The following is a 22574-nucleotide window of genomic DNA, read 5'->3' as shown; positions in this document are numbered from 1 at the left end:
ATTGTTAATACATATCAGTAACCTCGTTGCTTTGAGCACTAGTGTTCAGCTTGTCCTTTTACATTTCTTTTGTTCAAAGGAATTTTTTTTTTGCCATGCCCTGACATTTATTTCTCTTTACTTAAAAAAAGAAAACTATGATGCACGTTACTTAGTCATAATTTATAGTATTGTAATATCAGTGTAAGGTTTATTACTGTACAGCAGAAGGGAGCGGTTTTTCTGTTTTGTGGTCGTCTTCAAAGCCGCCACAAGATGGCAGCCGGGCAATAGTTGTCGTGAAAACACCATCGAAGAAGAAAAGGGTGGTCGTTAGCAAGGTGTCGAAAACAACACAAAAACGACGTAAAAACAGTTAAATAGATTGGTGGGAGGAAGAAAAAAAAATCCAAAACAGCTTATGACTGTTTAACCATACAATGGCGACAAACGAAGAAAACCAGCAAAGACGAACGGAAGGTGAGAATCTCAAAATGTGCACCAAAGGTCTGCCCACTGCTCTTTTACCATTTACATTATTGATCACAAAATATCAGCTATGCGATTGGAGACAAAAGCAAACACGTGGATGAGCGGATTTTTTTTTTTGTCCGTGCAGAAAAAAACGTTACACAGATGACATTTTTCAACACGATTTAAAATATTCACTTAGTTAAGATAATGTTTTTCCTCGTTGGTCCAAACAGTGAGATGTTTAATCACAAAGTTTATTCTGAAACTCGTTGAAATCAATATCAGGCGTGAAGCGACGCATGCACCGTATTTATCCGTGTGCTCATTTACATCTCCAGAATATAAAGCGCATAAACTCCAGATATATATACCCCCCTTAAATATAAGAATTATAATGGAAATGCTTGCGCCCTGCAGACATCCAGCAGCTGATTGGTCACCAGAAGGCGTTATCCCCTCAGCAGCTCATCATTAAAGATGAGGAAGAGGATTCATGGCTTTCCCACGAGGAAGAGGAGGATGGGCAGTCTCCTTACATTAAAGTGGAAGTGTTGGAGGCTGACGTCAGCAAGTTTCCACGGACCGGTGAGACCGTGAAGAGTGAAAAGGATGATGGCGATCCACCAGAGCGCTCATGGCGTCATCACGTGACGGCAGAGACGGACGGAGACGACCCTGTGGGAGCGCCGCCCGACAGCCTCTTCGCTCCACTATCAGACAGTGACGACATACAAGTGACAAGCGATTCCGACTCAGAATCCTGGAAAACGGACCCGACTTTTAACTCCAAGCAAAGTTGTCACCTTAAACGGAGCAAAGCCAAACGTTTCCAATGCACCGTTTGCAGTCAAAGATTTCTTCGGGAAAAGCATTTGACGAGACACACGAGAACGCACACGGGAGAAATACTTCGTTGCTCGGCTTGTTTTAAAGGGTTCCTGCACAAGCACGCTTTGATCAAACACACGCTGATGCATTCGGAAGCGAGAGCCGCTCGTTGTTCCGTCTGGGGAAAAGGCTTCATTCAAAAGCCAAACGCAGCCACGCCCGTGTTGACGAGCGACCCCGTTCTCGGGGCGCTTCTTACAAACGACCCCGTTAACAACCACATTGATTCGTATGATCCTCGTGTGAGGTCACCCTCGGTGCTCGAGTGGGTCAACAGTCACCAGACAAATGCAGGATGCTCGGCTGCGACCTCCCTCGCGCATTGTGAACATTCGCAGAGCGAGTCAGAAAATTCCGGCAGCGCCTTAGCCCCGAGCACGTCCCCGACGCAAGTGAAAATGAGTAAGCGGTCCGTTCGTTTGACTGTGGAACAGAAGAAGGAAATAATAGCTGAACATGAAAGCGGCGTGCGCGTTTGCGATCTGGCAACGCAATTTGGTTTGGCCAAATCCACCGTTTGTACAATTCTTAAAAACAAGGCGTCAATAAAGGCAGCCGACGTGGCTAAAGGAGTGACTCTTTTAACAAAGCAACGGCCGCAAATTCTCGAAGAGGTGGAGAAACTATTGCTCCTGTGGGTCAACGTCAAAGAGCTCGCCGGCGACGGCGTGAGGGCCGCTGCAGTTATTGAAAAGGCAAAGCAGTTGCATAGCGACTTGGTAGCCGGCGCGCAGAGTGCCAGTCGCGTCCAATGCGACAAGTTCAAAGCCAGTCGAGGCTGGTTCGATAATTTCATCAAGCGGAGCGGAATCCGAAGCATTCGCCACGACCAGGATGTCGCCGGTTTAAACCGAAAGGCCGCTGAGAAATTTGCCGCTCAGTTTGAAAGGTTTGTGACGAGCGAAGGCTACCTCCCCAATCAAGTTTTTAGTTTAGGCCAAACGGGCTTGTTTTGGAGAAAAATGCCCAGAAGGACATCCCTGACTAAAGAGGAGAAGGCCCGGCCGGGGCATAAGCCCATGAAGGACAAGTTGACGCTTTTGCTTTGTGCCAACGCAAGCGGCGATTGTCAACTCAAGCCGCTTTTAGTCTACCACTCGGAAAATCCTCGCGCATTTAAGAGCAACCGCGTGGTGAAGGCCGATCTGCCCGTCATGTGGAGATCAAATCCCAAAATTAGGGTCACGCGCCTATTTTTCACCGAGTGGGTGACTCAAGTCTTTGCGCCGGCTGTCAAGACGTATCTTGAGGAGAACGCTTTGCCCCTCAAATGTCTCCTCGTACTGGACAAAGCGCCTGCTCATCCTCCCAGTTTGGAAGAAGATCTGGACATTGAGTACAACTTCATAAAAGTCCAATCGCTGCCATCCAACACGACTCTTTTGCTTCAGCCCATGGGTCAGCAGGTCACCACTCATTTCAGGAAATTGTATACCAAGGCACTTTTCTCCAGATGTTTTCAGGTCACAAAGGGCACCGATCTTGCCCTGACCAATTTTTGGAGGGACCACTTCAACATTTTTCACTGCATCCACATCATCGACGAGGTCTGGAGGGAGATCTCTCATCGCACGTTGCAATCTGCTTGGAAGAAACTTTGGCCATCTTATGCGGGAGGGAGAGGCTTGGACGGCCTTGACTTTGAGGAGGAGGCCGTGGTGGATGAAATTGTGTCCATTGGCAGATCTATGGGCTTGGAGGTTGACAGGGAAGATGTTGAAGAGCTGGTGGAGGAGCAGGTGGAAGATCACCACAAAGAACTCACCACTGAGGAACTTCTTGAGCTGCAGAGGGAACAAATCAAAAGCTACTAAGCAAGAGAATTCATCAAAGTGAGAAACTTGGTTTGATACATTAAAAAAAAAAAAATGCGGGCATATTAGCTGCTTTGTTTGTCTTTGTTCTTTTTTTTTAACACCTACAGTGTAGTGTCTCATTTTATTTGTAGTATTTATAACTGTCAACCCAAATAAATGTATGAGCACCTCATTATATACAGTAAAAGCTACAAAACAAACTGATAAATAACAGATGAGTAAATACTGGTGAAATATTAAAAAAAAGATGTTATTAAAAGTGAAGACAATTTGCAATTCTAATAATGACACACGAATTTGATGCACAATTTTATAAAATGATGTGACGGGCTGTATCTGGCCCCCGGGCCTTGAGTTTGACACCTGTGACCTCCACTTATCTGCATGCCTGTGCCACATGAGGCCAACATGTGCAAAATAAACTTAGATAACCTTTGTGGCGCTGATTTTGGACATGCCTGCCATAAAGCTTTACGTTTTTTTTTCCATGTCCGAACATCACAAGCTTCAAAGCAAATTAGCCACCTCGCGCATGCGTATAAACAAGCGGAAAAGAGCCGGAAGTGACGTTTATTTTCCCTCCCTGTTAGTGCGGAGACGTTCAAGCTCAGCTGTGGTCGATTCCAGTCCCATCGACAGCAGTCGCGTCCGCGTGTCGCTGCCGAACACTCCGCCCCTACCCTCCCGTCAGAACTTCACCTTTCACGGCCCACGAATGAAGGTAAAATTTACCCGGTGGCGCTTGTTCGCTTTACTGCGCCACGTTGTCAACGCGCTCCTGACACCCGTACAGCACTCTCACATGTCAGCGGGTTTGTGTTGCCTTTCATGGCTGACCAGTTGAGTTGTTTTACAAATGAAAAATGTCTACCTTGGGTTAATCCCATGTATTTTACCCTTCGCCGTTTTCCCCACGCGTGTAATTAAATAGTCAAGCATGGAGGGCGTGGTTGTACCTGCCTTGCCAGGTGAATGACAGCTGGTGGTCACATGGTTGGTAGCTATGTTTGGATCCTCGTGCGCATTCATTTACGCGTGCACGCGTCCCTCAGCTGTCGCCACTGTTGACAGACACGCTGCATAGTTTCCATCTAATCCTTTTTCTTTAATGATTGATTACCTCTTTTCCAAATACTGTCCAAGGGCTGATTATTGTGGTTTTGCGCGTGTGCGTTAGTGCGCACGTTTGTCAACAGGTTACGTAAGACTTTCTGCAAACTTGTCACCTCCAGATAACCTCCTGGCTTTTGCAAGCTACGTGATCCCATGCACTACTCGAACTATGTAACCACGTGGCGTAATGTTATTTTTGTTGTTATGAAATGATGAAGCCTGAGCGGAACACCAAACTTGGTGTTGTGGGGGGTTAGCAAAGTGTTTTTGTTGTTGCTCGATTAGTCCATGGGAATGATGCCGTATGAGTTTTTAGGAGTGGAGGAATGAGAGGATATTATTATGATGATTATTATGAAAAACCACACCACAAGAAAAACCATAAGTGTGACTACAAGTCATCAAAGACAAAGGAACAAAGACAATATGCAGTAACAAAGGCCAGATGGTGAGAGGCCTAAATAAGGTAAATGATCGTGAGGTCCGCCACACAGCTCCTTCAATACTAAGAACACTTCAAAACACACAAAAAGCCTCCACAAAATTCACGAACGGGCGAAAAGGCAGTTCAAGCGTCATCATAAATCTCTTAGCCCCAAATCATTACTGCTTGATGAACGTACGATTCTTTTAATTGTGGAGTTGGTTGATTAAAGTGATCAACCCGAAACGTCAAAGTTTTGTTACATTTTGAAGATGGCAAACAAAAGCGAGGGGAAAAAATGGCACCCACTTTGTGACACTTTTGTGTATTGTTGTCACAACTGTAGCTAGCAAGTTACGTCACAACTAGCTAGCAAGGTACGTCCTGGTTTAGTTTGAACACTTTGATATGATCGAAAGAATAGAACGTACCGTTTCGACTGTGAAGATGCGTCACTAAAGTGCCCGTGTGTTTGTTCCTTAATTTGTCACACAACAGGCTGCTTCTTGGTTCATAAAGAAAAACGTGCCATGTAGGTTACGACGGAGGGGGTCGTTTGTTTATATAGTTTTTTTTTTTTCCCCCTCCCTGAACAGATTGAGCGGTATGCCAAAGGACAAATATGATCCTCCGGATCCTCGCCGATGTTACACCATCATGTCAGCTGAGGAGGCAGCCAATGGGAAGAAGTCTCAGTGGGCCGAGTTGGAGATATCCGGTATTGGTGACATGTTCAAATACGTGAAAGTAATGGTGACTGCCGTTCAAATGCAATTTGCTGTTCAGGGCGAGTACGGAGTTTGAGCAGCTCGCTGTGGACGCTGACGCACCTGACGGCGCTCCACGTCAACGACAACAACCTGACGCGCATCCCGCCCGACATCGCCAAGCTGCCCCATCTGGTCTACCTGAACCTGTCTTCCAATAAGCTCCGCAGCTTACCTGCGGAGCTGGGCAACATGGTCTCTCTCAGGTAGGACGTGCAAGAAAAGTCCCCTTTCAGACATTTTGGAAAAAAAAAAAATCTTATTTATGGATTTGATAAGCATCGTTTGGCCATTTTATTGTCATTTCTTTGATTTCAGGGAACTGCTTTTAAACAACAACCTTTTACGAGTTCTGCCTTACGAACTCGGCAAGCTCTTCCAGTTACAAACGCTGGGGTTGAAAGGTCAGTGCGTCCCTCACTCAGTCTGCTCTTTCTTTTTTTTTTTTTGTCTGACTGTTCATGTTGTTGATGTTGCAGGAAACCCTTTGTCACAAGACATCCTCAACTTGTACCAAGAGCCCGACGGAACACGCACGCTTTTAAACTACATGTTGGACAATCTGGCTGGTGATTGCAAATTCACTTTGTTCTTCTTTGCTTTATGTTTCTCAGACAAGATGTAGTGAATGATTTTGATGCAACCAGCACAAAGTTAAATTTAGGCCTCTCACCTTCCAATATTTTTCATTTAATTAATTTTATGCAACACAAAAGACAATTAGTCTGATTTATTGTTGAGATGCAAAAATTTCAAGTATTTAAACCACACCACTACTCGATTCTCTACGTTGTCGATTAATTTGACAATCGATTCGTTCTCGATTAATCGATTCATTTTTGACTGCTCTATTTAAATGAGAAAAAAAAACAATCATGAGCCATGATGAAAAATCCACTAGTTTGGATGAAAAGCAAACACTTGCACTACAGTTTATAAAAAAACAAAAAAAAAAACCATGCACTGATGACATATTTGTTGACTTTGTGTTGGCAGTGCATCCGGAGAATCTCCCTCAAAGGCCGTGGATCACCCTGCGAGAACGTGACCAGTCCGTCCCCACAGGTTAGATGCGTGGCGCTCGAAGCAAAGCAGCGCCATTTTTTAAATTTGTTTCAATCGTAATGCTGCCGCCCATCCTTTTCCCGCGTCAGCCGCCTTCACCGTCATGTGCTACAACGTGCTGTGCGACAAGTACGCCACCCGGCAGCTGTACGGCTACTGCCCCTCGTGGGCGCTCAGCTGGGAGTACCGCAAGAAGGGCATCATGGAGGAGATCAACAGCTGCGACGCCGACATTGTCAGCCTGCAGGTGAGACCCGCAAATTGTCAATCGGAGAGGAATTGCTACAGATGAATGTGGAGCGCACGGCTCTTGTTTGTCCAGGAGGTGGAGACGGAGCAGTACTACGACTTCTTCTTGGAGACGCTGAAGTCGCGAGGCTACGACGGCTACTTTTGCCCCAAATCTCGAGCCAAGCTGGTGTCGGAACAGGAGAGGAAGCACGTGGACGGCTGTGCCGTCTTCTTCAGGACGGACAAGTCAGCCCCGCCCCCTACCAGCACCGCCACCGCGCTGCCCCATATGATAGTTTTTGTTTAGTTGAAACAATCGATGCACGCAGGTTTACTTTGGTCCAGAAACACACGGTGGAGTTTAACCAGGTGGCAATGGCTAACTCGGAAGGCTCCGAGGTGATGCTCAACAGGGTCATGACCAAGGACAACGTCGGCGTGGCCGTGCTGCTGGAGGTCAACAAGGAGTTGTTCTCCGGGGGTAAGAAGGACTTTCATTACTTTGTTTTGGAGAAGGATTCAAGCGGCGTTTATTTGCAAATACATTCCAGCATCAGGAATGAAGCTGACAGTTTTTGATTTGGTCTGCGTCCAGGCGCCAAGTCGTCGTCGCCGCCGCCGCCGAGGGCTCTGGTGCTGGTGGCCAACGCCCACATGCACTGGGACCCCGAGTACTCGGACGTCAAGCTGATCCAAACCGTCATGTTCCTTTCGGAGCTCAAGAGCATCGCCGAGAGGGCGGCGGGTGAGGCGGACGCCTCTGCCATCCCCATCGTGCTCTGCGGCGACCTCAACTCACTGCCTGACTCGGGTAGGGACGCCGCCGAGCCTGTTGTACAACTGTGAGGAAAAACACACAGGGTTGCATCATCACGTCAAGTTTTTTTTTTTTTTTTTTTTTTTTTTTTTTTTTTTTTTTTTTTTGGGCGGTGCTGCAGGCGTGGTGGAGTACCTGAGCAACGGCGGCGTGGCCGACAACCACAAAGATTTCAAGGAGCTGCGCTATGACGACTGCCTCAGCAATTTCAGCTGCAGCAACGACGCCAACGTCAATGGCGGCAATGGCGCCAACAGCGGCGGCAGCGTCACGCACAGCTTCCAGCTCCAGAGCGCCTACGACAGCCACGTCATGCCTTACACTAACTACACGTACGACTTCAAGGTAATGTCCGACTTTCTGCAAAAGAAGGGTTCTTTCACTCGTCACTTTTATTCTCTCATTTTTTCATGATTTACACTTGTTCATTTTAATAACTAATATTGATAGCGATAATTAGGTAACTAAGATCATTATGTAATTAGGATAGAGAAAGCATAAAATAATAATAAAGCTGCAACTTTTATGAACAATTATTTTGGACCCCCCCCCTTTCTACTTCTTTTCAGGGCGTGATTGACTACATCTTTTTTTCGCGCACACACATGAACGCGCTGGGCTTGCTGGGTCCGCTTGACGCCACCTGGTTGTCCGACAACAACGTGACTGGGTGCCCTCACCCCCACGTGCCCTCGGACCACTTCTCCCTGCTGGCCCAGCTGGAGCTGCGACCCCAGCCGCCCTCCACCTCCTCCTCGCCCTCCTCCTCGCCACCGTGCCAGCTCAACGGCCTCCACCTGCCCCTAGTCAACAGGTAGGACTACCCAATCAAGTGGAAGGAGACACCTTTATTTTTTAACAGCCACCTAAAGGACACTGTACAGTTTCATACCGAGACATCTTCTTTTAGAAGTCTTCGCCTGATGTTGCACACTGACATTTTTTTTAATTAACATTTTTCTCCCCTTCATAGAAGTCAAATTTAAACACAGTGACCTCTATAGTATATTTAAAACGTACTTGCATTAGCAAACACTGAAATAATGGTGTTTGTCTTTGCCACGTGACACAAAGTCAGTTGTGTCTTGATTGTGATAGACATATATACATGCTTTTGTTTTCTGTTTTTCTTCATTTATTTAGTGCGGCCCAAATATTCTTCAGTTCTGTTGTTTCATGACAATTTTTGAGTGTGTCATTTCAAGTTGCAGTACTGTCACTTTAGGCCAAATATGAAGTGTTGCATTCAAAGGCAGAATATTGGATGGAATATTTACACGCCAACATCAGAAATGAAAACTATGTAGCATGAAAAATTTTTGTCATCTGAAAAATGTTTTTGTTTATCTTTAATATTAATCAAATCACTGCCACTTTGACAATGCCTAATTTTGGGAAATATTTAAGAACTGTCCATACAATTGATTCAACAAGACTCAGAAGATTCTCACATTTTACTACCTTGTTGGAAAAACATAAATTCAACCAGCACACAAAGTTTTAAATTTTTTAAAGCAGAAAATATGGAATAAAAAAAATGTGTGGCTGCACTCGGTCAATAAAGTTACATGACTGTTTTGGTCTTTTTTGGGAAGGTGTGAATAATAAAATGGTCCATTTGTTCATTTATTTGTTTATTCATTCAATTTTATGATTGACGGAGAGGACATGATATTCTGATTGATATATTCCCACTTCCAGAACTCTCGCGCGAATAACAAACATCGCGACATTGCAATTTTCACACAACCAAAGTCCATTTCCATAACATCTCATTTTGAGTAAACACCAAGTGTCAAACCTAAGCATTTATACGACCAATAATGACGGGAAAATGAACGGCGTTTGGAAAAGTGACTAGCGTTAATCGCAATCGTGCAAGGAGGTCTTTGGTGCCAGCTGCCGGACGGAACCATTGTGCGTGGTCATGTTTCACCCGGACCTTCTCAGGGCTCTGCCAAGATGGCTGCCTGCTCCCGTAACATATTCAAAGGTCAGTTATTTTTTGCTTTTGTTTTCCCTTTTTACAGTCGGAATCTCATTACGGCTCCATTATGCTTGAATAAAGTACTAATACTTTTGATCTTATCGGCGCTGTCGTTGTTTAACAAGCTGAATGGTCTCTTTATTCTGGTAGTAAGGTTTAGGACTTGGTAGTCATAGCGCAGGCAAATTTCCATTTACTTTCTGTCTAAAAATCTGAATAGTGGAATTCATGTATTATTAAAATGCAAACATGCACGTTTTTATTCCACCTAAACGTTTGTGTAGTTTTTTTCCCCTCTACCTGTTAAATGGTATTAGCAGTTGCCCATCGTGAAATTACCAGTATCTTTTGAATTGTTGCGTTCAGAATGTAATCCCATAATCTTATATTTTCTTTCTCCCCCAGTTGCTGCAGGATGTCGGCGGCAGCTACTCAGCGGCAGCGTTTCCTCCTCCTCCAATTTTCCCTCCAACAACATTCCCGTTCGAACTTTAGCTGCCGTCAAGTGAGTTATCAAGCGACCAGTCGCTTCATGCTAACTGAGAATGTGAAACTCCCCAAATCATCAGAAATTCAACGGAAATTTCCATTGACGTGATTCCAAACTGTGAAACTGCCGCTTGACACATGATAAAAGGCAACTGCTTAAAAATGTCTTCCGAATTTATGTTCTCAGGGTTTGGAAGAAGGGCAAGAAGGATGAGGCGGCCGCCGTGCCAGAGGTGAAAGAGAAGAGGGTGGTGAATGACTCGGGCCGCCACAAGCCCTTTGGGAAGACGGCGTGGGTGCCTGTGGACGACGTCTACATCCTGAGGTACTACCCCAGGACCATCTATGAACCTGCTGAGGCCATAGAACTGCTTAAGAGTTTCCAAGCTTTGGATTTCACTCCGCATGACCAGCCTGTCTACGTTGACCTCAAGCTGGACATGAAACTGGAGAAGAAGGTGAGCCTAAGCCCACCCTCCAAATTCACATTCCCCCTTACGCTCCAGGAACCTGAAGTACGCCCTGTGGTCAAAATGTGTTTTTCCTTCCAGAAAAAGATCGACCCGTTTGTAAGCACAGTGCATCTTCCTCACCCTTTCAAGGAAGATACGAACAAAGTTTTGGTTTTTACCGAGGTCAGCTCTTTTCCCTTACATTTGCAATCAAATATTTTTTTTTCTTATTTTAATGCACTCTTCTCACGACAGGATGCTAACCAAGCGAGAGTAGCTCAGGAGTGCGGAGCTGCGATTGTCGGAGGCAGCGAGCTCATTCAGCAGGTGACTTTAAAGCCGCACGTTTTCCATTCCAAAATGCCGACTATGTTGGGGTACAGTCAATAAAAATGACACAAAAATTGTTTTTGTAGGGTGAGAAGCACACAAATAGTAGAAATAAATATTACAGAAAGATCACATACATATGAATACAAAAATAGACTTGTATATGGAAAAAATAGAAAACAACCTGGGAAAATATTAAGAATAAAATATGTTTGGCAAAATCCAAATATCTTTCGTGACATTGTGACCCCAAACGAGATGAAAAAGAACACAATTAGAAACAATCAGATGAAACTCTCACAGCAGAAAACAACACGGCTTTTCATAAATGCCCAAATATTTGTTTTTGTTTGTTTTCTCCGACAGATCTTAGACGACGAGGTGGTGGCCGACTTCTACGTGGCCGTGCCGGAAATGCTGCCGAAACTTGTGCCGCTGAAAAACAAACTGCGGAAGAAATTCCCCAAGAGCAAGAGGGGTGCGCTGAAGCTTCTTAAAAAAGATATCTGAAACGTATATCAATTTTCTATTTTCAATTTCCCTCTTCAGGCTCAGTTGGCATCAACATCCCCAAAATGCTGTCACTGTTCCGAACGGGCCACGAGTACACGGTGGAGCGCGAGTGCTACGTCTATACGCAGGTGGCCACGGTATGCCGCCCCTCCGCCATCCGTGACCGTGGGCGGAGCTTCATTGCCATTTCTCTCGCTTTCCCTGCAGCTGGACTTTTCTACCGTGCAAATCCTCGATAACCTGCAAAGCATCCTGACCGACGTTCGCTCACATCGACCCGCCGACATGGGTAACGATTATGTTTTGGCTTAGAAGAGTCCTAAAAGAACTATATGAAAGAAACTTGAACATCTGAATCTGTAAACTGGAAGCATAGTTTTATTTGATTTGAATTGGGATCTATTATAATGAATTTTTTTTTTTTTTCTCTCCAATTTTTTTTCAGGGCCCCTGATCGAGCGTGCCATCCTATCCAGTCAAACCAGTGAAGCTTTGTGGTTCAAAAGTGAAAGTCTTCCACCAGAAACACCTGAAGACCACAAACAGCAATAACAGCCTCCTGTGGAGATTTTCTACTTATTATTGTTCTTATTATCAAGAATAAACATGATCATGCGAGATGGGTCGCGTCTCAAATGTCGTAGCACATTTGGCCACCAGGTGGGAGTATTTATCGAACATGACCTAGTTCTTGCAAAAGTAGACTGGGTTTAAAAAAAAAACTGGAATAAGTGGATTATTTTGTTTTCAAATATAAATCTGAACTTTACATAATATAGAGGCAGAAAGCTCGTTTAGATGTTTGGGGTTCGTTTAAAGATGTCAATTATATGCACTTAAAATAAAATTATTTAGGTTTAGCCACACAATATAAATAAAATTTTGATTTTGTTTTCTTCTGAAGACTAACCTACTTCAAAGTTTATTTTTTATTTTTTAAATACACTTCATTGAATCTACATAAAAAAAAAATACAGTGGACGGCTGCTTACTCGTGGTTTGGCATCCGTGAATTCACCTGGTGACCTGGACGTGAGCAAGTCAAGTGACCAAGTGTTTTTTTTCCCACTTTTATTTGGGGGATTGTTTGTTAAAAAGCAAAATATTTTTGGCGCATCATTTTTTTCAATTAAGTTTTCATGGGGCATCATTGCAATGTGGGAATGTTGATCCAGTCTTCATGATCGTGTGCAGCAGCAGCAGCAGCAGGTTGTCCCTAAAAAAGTGACCGATGAGTGTTTAATTGCTCACTTAGTAACTCACCTTCCTCTCCTGAAGCCACAACTAATAAAGCGGCAATTCCAACCTCGAGTGCAGTGTGCGTCCTTGGGGGAGGAATTCCCAGGAGGAGGTGCGACCAACAGCAGGAGGAGGACCTGCATGTTTGCAGGACGATGCAGCCACCTCGTCATGTGCATGAGCTCCACATTTTTCTCCCCCCTGGAGTGCGTGTAAGGGAGGGGCGGAGCTGCACTTCACCACTTCCACACTCCCCCGGACCTCGCCAGTCTTCCTGGCCGAAGCGCCGACGCTGCGCTCGGGGGAAATATTCCGCCAACCTACCGAGGGGGACACTTTGTTTTTGTTTTGTTTTTCTCCGCTCCTTTTTGGGGACGAGCGTGCGCGCTGGTGCAGCGGTGGAAACAAGCCCCTTGAGACCCTTTTAACTGGCAAAGCAGCACCATATAGCTGCAGAACAACTACCGGGACTGCGTTTGGATTACAAATCGGTTCAGCCGCGACCATGGCGGCTCGCTGGATGGTGCTGGGCGCCCTGGCCGCAGCCCTGGCCGCCCCTTGGGTGACACACGGTGGGTATTTTTGTCCGCAGTTGGCGTTCGTGAAGTGGGTCAGGGTTGATCGGTGCAACCCCCCTCTCGCTCTCTCTCGGGGAGACTTTTCCGGCGTTTTGCTTCACCCTGGGGGAGGTCATTCGCTAACTTTACACCTGCTTGCTCGTATAAGGGGGACAAGTGGGCTGCGCTCATTTGTGCTGCCTTGAATGCATACTGGAGAAGGTTTTAGGGAGAAGGTTTTTGTGCACTTTGGCTGCAAGATAGTTACATGTAAAGTCATTGGAAAAAAAATGGACACTATGTACATACATAAAAACAATTGGGAATACCAGATTTTTTCTTTCTTTCAAGGAACTGGTATTTTTAATTATGCAAACATTTTGCGCAAAGGAAATAATGAAACTGAGGCCAACTTTACACCTGCCTAGTTGTCTAAGAAAGAACAATTAACTGAGTCTGTGAGTTCCATCTTTTGCCAGAGGACGATTTTCTCAAATTAATGGCTGCAATAAAACTCGGGCGGTTTTCTAACTTGGTTTACTGTACACTTGTTTGCACAGAAATTGTGGCTATATTCAGATTACGTCTTTTTTCATCAGACACTTTTACCCATAAGCGCAGTGATTTTTCGTTTCATAGGTTGGATCCTAGTCATGCATAACCGCATAAGCTGATGCAAACTTTTGAGGGAGAAGGAAAGTACACAAAGATGAGACCAAAAACGTACAAAAATGTTCCACGCGAGAGTGAGATTGGCACCAGTCCGAATCGAACATTGATAATAATAAAAGTGATTAGCATCACTTGATAATCACGCGCCACTGCCAGATCTCATCCGAATATCAATGCTGGAATACAGATTTGTCAAACCTAATTCAATCCAGATCGGGTCCAGATTTCAAATTAGGTGTGAGTATAATTGAAATACCACCAATCCCATTTGGTTTCAGTATCATTTGTTACCTGTCAGTTGCTGTAAAGTGAAACTGAATTCAATCCAGATTTGAGATTCGGATTGCACGTTTGAACACAAACGGAAGATTCTGTTCACACAAATACTACTGCAACATGTCATTACAATTAGGATGCAGGAAGGCTTTGTCTAGTGTCAAAACTTGTGTAATCCAGATCTGATCTCGATAGGGTGAGCAAGTTAAAATGGACCATGTGCGATCTCTTTTGAACAGACTCTTCCATTTCTGTCAAATCTCGTTTTGTACTCATATTAGACTCAAAAGGTATAAAAATGGCAATCAATTGGCGTGCAGGTGTACGAAGGGGATGCAGAAGTGTGACAGGCAGGCCATGACGATGCAGTGAACTCCCTTCGGTGTCCAGTAAATTTGACCTGTGTGATAATCCCAATCCAACATATCCGTAATCCCCGCGTGTGGAAACATGACCCAGATGTGCATCGATGCTAATGTTTCTCTCACTTTGCTTGTGTGCGTGTAGGAGCGTGCGTCTTCGAGGGAGTCGTCCACGCGGTAAGTCCATCCTCCTCTTCCTTATTCTCCCGACGCGTCAGCCGGCCGGAATTGAGAGGGGAATATCTCCGATGATTAAACAGGAACGCTGATGGTTTCACTGCTCATGCATTATTCATGAAGGGGCTGCGACTTAATACGGGATCAGGAAGTAGACGAGCGTACCCGATGAGCTCATTGGACAAGTGCCATTTATAATGCATACACCACACACACACAAATTTACACAGCCTTACTTGCTGTTCTGATGTTTGATCTGCTCGAACGTGGTTCTCTTTATTGATTTGACGTGATGGAATTTTATTTTGAGTGAGATTTCCTTTGCCTTTGCGAATGTCATTTGATTTTCGAACAAGTGTCTGATCTGACATTAATCGTAATGACGATTTTGTTAGTTGAAATGTCAATCCCTGACGTTTGACATGTTGATGAGTCAGCATTATGGTTTTTTTTTGGGTGGGGGGTCTTTTAGTGCTTGTAATTTTGGAAGCAGCAGTCTAATTTGCACTTGTGTCTTGCAAAACAACTATAAATCTGACCGTAAAAGAGTTCTTAGGAGGGAGGGGGGGTTGTGGCAGCCATGCCCCCTTTTCGCAGCCCCCCCCCCCTCCTTTGCAGTGTAATTAAAGGCGGAAACAGCGGGACATGACATACCTGTGACTGGATGCTTCCCGTCACGGGGACTCAAGGGGATCATTTGTTGGGGCCAACATGTTCAGTCAATGCTTTTAGTAAAGGAAGTTTTTTTTTTTGGAGTTGGGGGGGTTGTTGAAGGGATGTGGTTGGGATGTCCCAGCATGTCCCAACATGGTCCAAAAGGCCATTCTAGACTTCAAAGTCCCCCCCCCACCCCCCTTGCGGCAGTCCTAAAAGTGCGGACGGGTACAAAAAAAAATAGAGATGAAAGTATGAGAACATCACAGGTTGGTACGGAATATTGAAAGGAGGAAAAGCAGATGTTCCGAAGAGTCAGTACTTTGCATTCAGATGGATTCCGCTGACATTTGCACAAAATGTCAGCCGCTTCTCAAGAAATGCCGATGGAAGCCGAGGCGGGTTCTCAGAAGTTCATAAAGTGAAACTGCCGGATCATTTGTGGCGTTTTCTTTCGAGACCGTGTGAAGTGAATGCAGAGATTTGTTTTGAAACTCCTGAAGGTAAATGGTGCAAAAGATTAAAATGGAAGGAAAGCCTGGACAGGGTCACCAGACAGAGCTCAACCAAGTCTCATAATAATCAACCTCCACTAGCATAATGCTAACATTTAAAGAGGAATGTCATCACTAACGGAAATTGTCATAATTATGACGCCACTTGCAGCCGCAGCTTCAGTTTCGCGGCCTCCATTTGAATGCTGCAATGGGATCATGGACTTGCAATGCCAGGAATTCCTGCCTGGAGGGTTGGCGATTATATTTGGACGTGGAGCTAGGCTGCTGGAGCTGCTAACGCGGCTAATGCAGCTGGAGTGGCTAATGCAGACATGCAATGTTTTAAGTGAGGAACAGGAAGTGTCACAAACAAACATGACAGCATTTCGACACACGATACGTTTCGTCAAGTCGCGATAAGTTATGTTAATTTCTATTTTATCGTGAGGTAACCTAACGTAACGTTCCGTAACAGAACGCATGACTGTTCTGTTACACTACGGAACGTTCGGTAAGGTTACAAAATAAAACGCATTTAAGAGCCATTATCGTTCCAAGAAACTTGGCAGATAGTTCCTGATGAAAAGTCGGAACCATTGAAACTTTATGTTTACATTTGATAGCGAGGTAGCAGGATTACACAAAGTTTACCAGATGCCAATGGAGGAATTTAGTTTCACCCCCAAGTCAAAATGGTCCAATCCGTTCGTAATGTTGAGACGTAACCAGAAGGTGACAAATAGAAAAGTCCAACGCTGAGAAGCATCCAATGACCTTGAGGATGGCTAAGAGTCCAGGTGACTTTGCAGTCGCGAGGATTTGTTTATTAATTTAGTTTGCGCGCAGGCATCCCAATAGTTCATGCGTGCAACATTTACAATGTGGCGGCTGTAAAAAGTGATGAAGCGACGGACGCCGTGCCGCCATTAAAGTCTGAGTGGGGCTTTTACGAGCATATTTTCTATTTTCCTCTGTGTCGGAGTCAGGCACAGCGTCGTTACTTCTCCTGTCACCATGTAAAAGTGTCACATTATCGGATTGAGCATATTGATTGATCAACACTTATGTGTTTTTTTCCATTTCCTACTTACTGCAAATTCTGTGTTACAAGTCTTTCACGAGTACAACAAAAAGGTCTCAATAATCCATCGCCAAAAAGCTATTTTAGAAATTTATGTCGGATTTCTACCAAATATGAAGCACGTAGGCCAGACAGATGGACAACTTTGCAAATGAGTTTTGGTTAGGGGTGGAGAATAGCATCCAAATTCAGTAAACGTACTGCACAAGGTCAGTTCTTGACCAATCATGTCAGGTAGCAACGCGAAATTTGTCAGGCTTGTCGGTGAGAGCCAAGTGAGGGCACAACCGGATTAGTGATGAGGAGGGCCGGTGGGAGAAGACGAACGAAGTCTGTGGGAAAACCAGTCGGAAGAGAATCCACAAAGTCAAAAGTGCTCCTCTCGAGTCAGATTAGCAATTCCGGGCGGATTTGATGAGAATCCACTTTGGATGCTAATTTAATGACAGTTTTCTTTTTTTTTGGGCGAAAGAACCTTATTGATTGGTTGACTATCTGATTTGGTGTGCTCTAGATCAGAGGTCCCCAACCACCAGGCCGCGGACCGGTACCGGTACGTGTGTCACTTGGTACCGGGCCGCCAAGCTGCACAGACAAAATAAAAATAAAAATAAATAAATAAATAAATAAATAAATAAATAAATATGTCACGTGACATGTTTCCCCAGTCAAGCCCGTAAAGCTAGCAAAGATGAGTAAGGTTTTATTTTGAAAATCTAAAACATTTGGTGATCCTCTCCTAATTACATCCGCTGGTGCATCTGTGTCTCGTGACGCTCGTTCCGGTCACGTGACGTGTCACCCGGTCGAGCCCGCGAAGCTCCCAAAAATTAGCCAGAAACAGAGATGTGTGAAAAGCTTCTTCGGAAAGGGAAAAAAGCCCAATGAAGAGACGGAAAAAGAAGAGGCTACGATTTGTAAGTAACGGAAAGCTTTGTTTAAAAGAAAATTTCTGGATTCCTACTTAAAATATGAATTTATCGCCACAGGTAACTATGTGGCGACAGGCTAGCTAACGAGGCAATGAAGCCTTCAAAACTGCTTCGGCACACGATGACCAAGCATCCTGCATTAAATTGTAATTTTGGAAAGAAAAATTCGGAATTTTTGACAGAAAAAAGTGAACAAGAAGTACAAAAGCAATTACTGAAGGCCACCACAACCACATTGGTGAAGATTTCTGACAAAAAAGCTTCCACTAATTCAACGTTAAGGTGAGTTTTATTTTTATGTGGTTTATATTTGTTTGTTATAGTTGTTATAAAGGCCGGTCCGAAAACTATTTCTGACACGTAACCGGTCCGTGGCGCAAAAAAGGTTGGGAACCACTGCACTAAGAGCATCGTTCTTAGTGGCTAACCGTATTGCTAATGCGAAGAAACCTTTTAATGTTGAAGATTTCTGACAAACAAGCTTCCACTAATTCAACGTAAAGGTGAGTTTTATTTTTATGTGGTTCTATATTTGTTTGTTATATTTGTTATTAAAGCCGCAAAAATATTTCTGACACGTAACCGGTCCGTGGCGCCAAAAAGGTTGGGGACCACTGCTCTAGATTGCTTGGGCCAAAAATCATATTGAAACTTTGATAATAATAATGAAATGATACCACAGCAAAATAAAAAACCTACATCCGTAACAAACGCGCAACATGAATAAGAATTTTGTTTTGACTTGTAAGCAAATACATTGAAATACGTTGTAAATTTATCATTTTTGCCTTAAAAACTTGTTTAGCTAGCTTAATGCTAGCAAACATTGCAAAACTCCGTATACGGCTAGTGAAACTAACATCGATGCTACGGTTTAATAACATTGAAAGCGACCGATAATCAACAATATAACACTACTCGGACATCAATTGTTTTTTTAACCATTGACCTATACTAAGGCCGTTTACAGTTCCCCCTTTGCGTACATGTCTGCATTATACTGTCACCAAGTCGGCAAGGTCCACACATCAGCAAAAAATGCTGCAAAAAGTGGCTTCCATCTTAACAAATGCGTTACAAAAAAATTGGAGCAGTGCAGAACTGCAAGAATGGCATTTTCATGCTTTGGAATAAGTAGTCTGACTTATAAACTAATTGAACTTGTATCTCAAAGGCAGTAGTATTCTTTTGAAGTATACACTTGACACTTCCTCCAGTGTGCTGCTTTAGAGCTAGTTTGTGATGACCCACCACCATCATCAAAAAATTAAAGTGGTGCAGGACACACAAATGTGTGCACACACGCACGAATGGATCATCTGAGGACCAGTGAGTCGCCACATGTGAATTATTAAGCGTCTCGAGGTTGTGAAACGCTGCTCTCTTTTTCAAAATGCTTTTAAAGCTCGCCGAACATTCCCATCGCTTCCAAACTCGCAAGGTTTGTTCCCTCCTCGTCTACGGTGTGGTTTAGACATTGTGAGTGTTTTACATAAGGCTGATAATATAAAGATAATGTATAAATACTGTAATAATATAAAAGTATAATATAAAGAATCCCAAAGAAAGTCATTTGTTGTCAAAATGAGTGTCAATTGAACATTTAAAAATATTTTAATTAGAAGTAAGATATAGGCTATATTAGAAGCTCAAATAATTGTATAATAATAACCTCGTTCCACGCAAATTTAAGATATGTAAATATTAAAAATATAGAAAGTTCGTCTAGGAAATATACTTGTTCAAATTTGTTAATATTAAAAACATTTTAAAAATAGTCAAATGTTAAATATCACATCCAAAAATATTTCAGGATATTACAAAATAGTTAAAAATATTAGTTTTAAGTTTTAAACAAAAATATGTATTTTAAATGGAAACTTAGTGACAATCTTGTTTAATTGTTAAATAAATTTCAATTCTGAATTATTCACTCATTCCTTTTCTAGTTTTTTATTTTTATTTTTTTTATTTAAATAGATTTATCCGAGTTGTTTTAGCAGCATCTTCTTGACAATTGTTTAAGAAAAAGTAACTCGGTGATGGTAACTGAGTAACCTGATTTTCTTTTCGTTACTCATTTGGTTAGCTTTGTCGGTGACTGAGTTACACTTCCAGTTATTTTATTCCAAATGGGGCTATGGCTGCGTTGACAACTCTTGTTAGATGGGAGTCAGCACCAGCACCCCATTGATTGACACAAACTCGAGTTCAGCTGTTTCGGCGTTCCAGCAAGTCTTTCCTTTTTCAGCGTTGAAAGGAGGCAATCACAGGTGCCCGACACGGCACTTTTTGCAAAAAACCCCGGCCTGTTGTGGCGGATGTCTGGGAGGCCCACCATCATGCCGATGCTCCCTGGACTGGAACTAATCCCCCCTGCCATTCTGCCTCCATTCAGAGGTCCCCGTTGAAGCGTCCTTTGGCAAGCGCCCAACCTGTAGGTGCATAAACAACCCCCCCTCCTTCCCATGTCCTCATCCTGCAGGCCATTTTGTGTGTCCCACTTCATTCACACCACTCAAGCGTCTTATCTGGGAATGGGAGCCCGAGGCGCCAACCCCCCCGCAGGTCTTGGTTTAGTGGCCGTCTTCTTCTTGGTCGGTGCCTGCAGGCTACGTCTCGCGCTGCTTTTTCTCCAAAAGGAAAAGGTCCTCAAGGAGAGACGCTTCCTGTGTGAGAGAGTTGACGCAGCAGGGAGGCTAGATTTTCTTTTGCAATAAATCTAAAAAGAGAAGTAGCAGACAGGTAGTTATGTCTTTTGACAAAAACTAATTTTAGAATGGTCTACATTTTTCATGGATTAGAAACAATACCAGATTTGCATTAAAAAGGTTGTTTAAACATAAGCCTTCAAGTCTAGGTTGCGGTTTTGAGATGGTGCTTGGGTTTCGAAATAGGTTTTCAAGGCTAGGTTAGTGATGGCATGTTACAACACAAAGTTAATTAAGATTTAAATTTCGAGTTGGAACACACATTTGAAATCCTACCACAAAAGTGTTCAAAGCAGATATTTTGGGGGGGTGGTTGTCGCATTTGTGCTTGTGTCGGTGCAGTTGTCGGGTCAGGCCCGAGAAAAGAACCTTTGGCGACCGGGTCGACATGTGCGGCCAGCGGAACAACACCCTCAGTGTGTCGACGTGCACGTCGCCACGGCAACAAACTGCCGCCTGGCTCAGCTGCATCGCCCATGCGCCAAATTTCCAAGTTGGGTTACAAGCCGGGCTCAGGCTTTCAAATTAGGGTTTGAAGGCATTTCACGCAAAACTTTAGATTAGGGTTTTCATACGCAATGATGCTTTCAAATCAAGGATTTGAACTTAGGGGTGCAAATTACGGTTTTAAGCTCGTGGTTACAGTTTCAATCAAGAGTTAGTGTTTTGAGTTTGTCATAGGGTTTCAAGAGTGGGGTTTTAATTGAGGTCCTGAATAGAAAATTAGATTTCAGATTAGGGTTGCAAGTTTGACACGTTTGTGTCTTAGACAGGGCTCGGCTTTTATGTTTGCGCTTCAAGACAACGTTAGGGTATGAATCGATTGTTTCTAATCTCGATTGTTTTCCAACAAGGGTTAAGGTGCCAATACATTTGACATATATTAATTTCTCCATGCGCTGTATGATACATAAAATATAAAACACAAACAAAACACCTCCACTTTTAAAAGTGTATTTTTGTGTGTGTGACATTTAGCTCCTCATATTTATAAGCCAACAGGTTGATGATAAGCAGTTTACTCTCTCAGGCAGGGGTGCTGCCATTTGTCTCGCAGCTAGAGCGTGAAATGAATGTCCCGAGTGTGCCCGCGCGTGTGTGTGCGTCCAAATCAAAACATCTACGTTAGCGCTCACGTCAGCAATGCCGCTAACAATGCTAACGGTGACTCACGTATCAATCCAAATACAACCCCCCGCAAAGCTTCGTTACCACAACAACGCTGTCAAATGTCAATGGCGAGCTGTATGCTATTGATCTGGTCCGGGCTAACCTGCGGCGCTCGTTAAGGATTTCAAAGTCTCTTTGATGTTCACAAAAACACGTACGTTAAATTCAATGACAGCTAAAATGTCTTTGATCTGAGGCAAGGGGGATCCTATTTCTCCTGTTTCATGATGACTAAATTGTCTTGGAAATGTAGGAAGGCATACCAGAGCTTTAATGTCGACTCAAATGATCTTTAATGTTTTCAAAATCATCTAGGTTAGGGTTGATAAGGATTTAGTTGTCTTTGACATTTCGGAAATCGATCTTTGATGTTTTGTAAATTACATTTCTTGTGTTAACGCCAAATTTCATCAAATTCTTTTGGTTTGGTTACTCGTTGACGATTTGACTTGCCAGACATGTTTACAAAATCACCTATTTTGGTTCAGCGATGACTCAAATGTCTTTTAAACCTACATCCAAATAACAGTTATTTTGAAACCCTTTCCGTTCATCCAGCAGGACGTTTTTGAGACGCTAACGTCTTTAGCATTAGCATGAGGGCCGAAATGTGAAGCTGTTGGCAGCTGTCACTGAAAAGTTGTTTTTCTTGTCATTCAAAGCGAAGACACGTCACAATCGTGTTCACACGAGTGTTTTTTTTTTCTCGTCTCTTGCTTCACCAGTCTCCCGAGGTTTCCAGAAAGAGCCTTACGTTGTCGCTAATACAGCAGCGATGAATAAAGCATGCGTTGCTCATACGCGTCCTGACATGCAGCCGGGCGTCTTCCGGACCAACGTTTTGGTGGTTGGCAGAACAAAAAAGTCTCACAATGTCCACAACTTTCGCCCCGCTCATTT

The 22574-nt window shown here is 43.7% G+C and overlaps 3 protein-coding genes and 1 long non-coding RNA gene across 4 annotated transcripts in view; 3 read left to right on the top strand and 1 right to left on the bottom strand.

Moving 5' to 3' along the window:
- Positions 1 to 148: 148 nt before the first annotated feature.
- Positions 149 to 4364, bottom strand: LOC148397497 (uncharacterized). The gene is made up of 2 exons (XR_015858551.1): positions 4119 to 4364; positions 149 to 3125 (listed from the first exon to the last, which is right to left on the bottom strand). It is a non-coding gene; the product is annotated as an uncharacterized LOC148397497 (long non-coding RNA).
- Positions 3733 to 9200, top strand: cnot6l (CCR4-NOT transcription complex, subunit 6-like). The gene is made up of 12 exons (XM_088375624.1): positions 3733 to 3879; positions 5292 to 5413; positions 5482 to 5668; positions 5781 to 5866; positions 5942 to 6031; positions 6459 to 6527; positions 6617 to 6774; positions 6850 to 7004; positions 7088 to 7239; positions 7354 to 7569; positions 7697 to 7920; positions 8145 to 9200. The coding sequence occupies exons 2-12, from the start codon at positions 5302 to 5304 to the stop codon at positions 8391 to 8393; spliced, it is 1698 nt and encodes a 565-aa protein (XP_088231750.1). The 5' UTR covers positions 3733 to 3879; positions 5292 to 5301; the 3' UTR covers positions 8394 to 9200.
- A 248-nt stretch (positions 9201 to 9448) lies between these two features.
- On the top strand, positions 9449 to 11964 carry mrpl1 (mitochondrial ribosomal protein L1). The gene is made up of 9 exons (XM_088375719.1): positions 9449 to 9568; positions 9968 to 10067; positions 10239 to 10509; positions 10603 to 10686; positions 10759 to 10830; positions 11200 to 11311; positions 11383 to 11483; positions 11554 to 11635; positions 11792 to 11964. Exons 1-9 carry the CDS (start codon positions 9538 to 9540, stop codon positions 11896 to 11898), a joined length of 960 nt encoding a protein of 319 aa, XP_088231845.1. The 5' UTR covers positions 9449 to 9537; the 3' UTR covers positions 11899 to 11964.
- Positions 11965 to 12664: 700 nt separating this feature from the next.
- The window catches only part of fras1 (Fraser extracellular matrix complex subunit 1), a 59629-nt gene continuing 49719 nt past the window's right edge, over positions 12665 to 22574 (top strand). Inside the window, exons 1-2 of the mRNA XM_088375529.1 lie at positions 12665 to 13157; positions 14598 to 14629. Of these exons, the coding sequence (XP_088231655.1) occupies positions 13091 to 13157; positions 14598 to 14629 (99 nt within the window). The 5' untranslated portion in view covers positions 12665 to 13090. The remainder of the gene's footprint in view (positions 13158 to 14597; positions 14630 to 22574) is intronic.

Source organism: Syngnathus floridae, chromosome 5 (assembly GCF_059516105.1).
Source record: "Syngnathus floridae isolate MCC-2025c chromosome 5, RoL_Sflo_1.0, whole genome shotgun sequence".
In the NCBI taxonomy this organism is placed as follows: Eukaryota; Metazoa; Chordata; class Actinopteri; order Syngnathiformes; family Syngnathidae; genus Syngnathus; species Syngnathus floridae.
The sequence above is the reverse complement of the archived record's forward strand: the minus strand, read 5'-3'. Positions and strand labels throughout refer to the sequence as shown.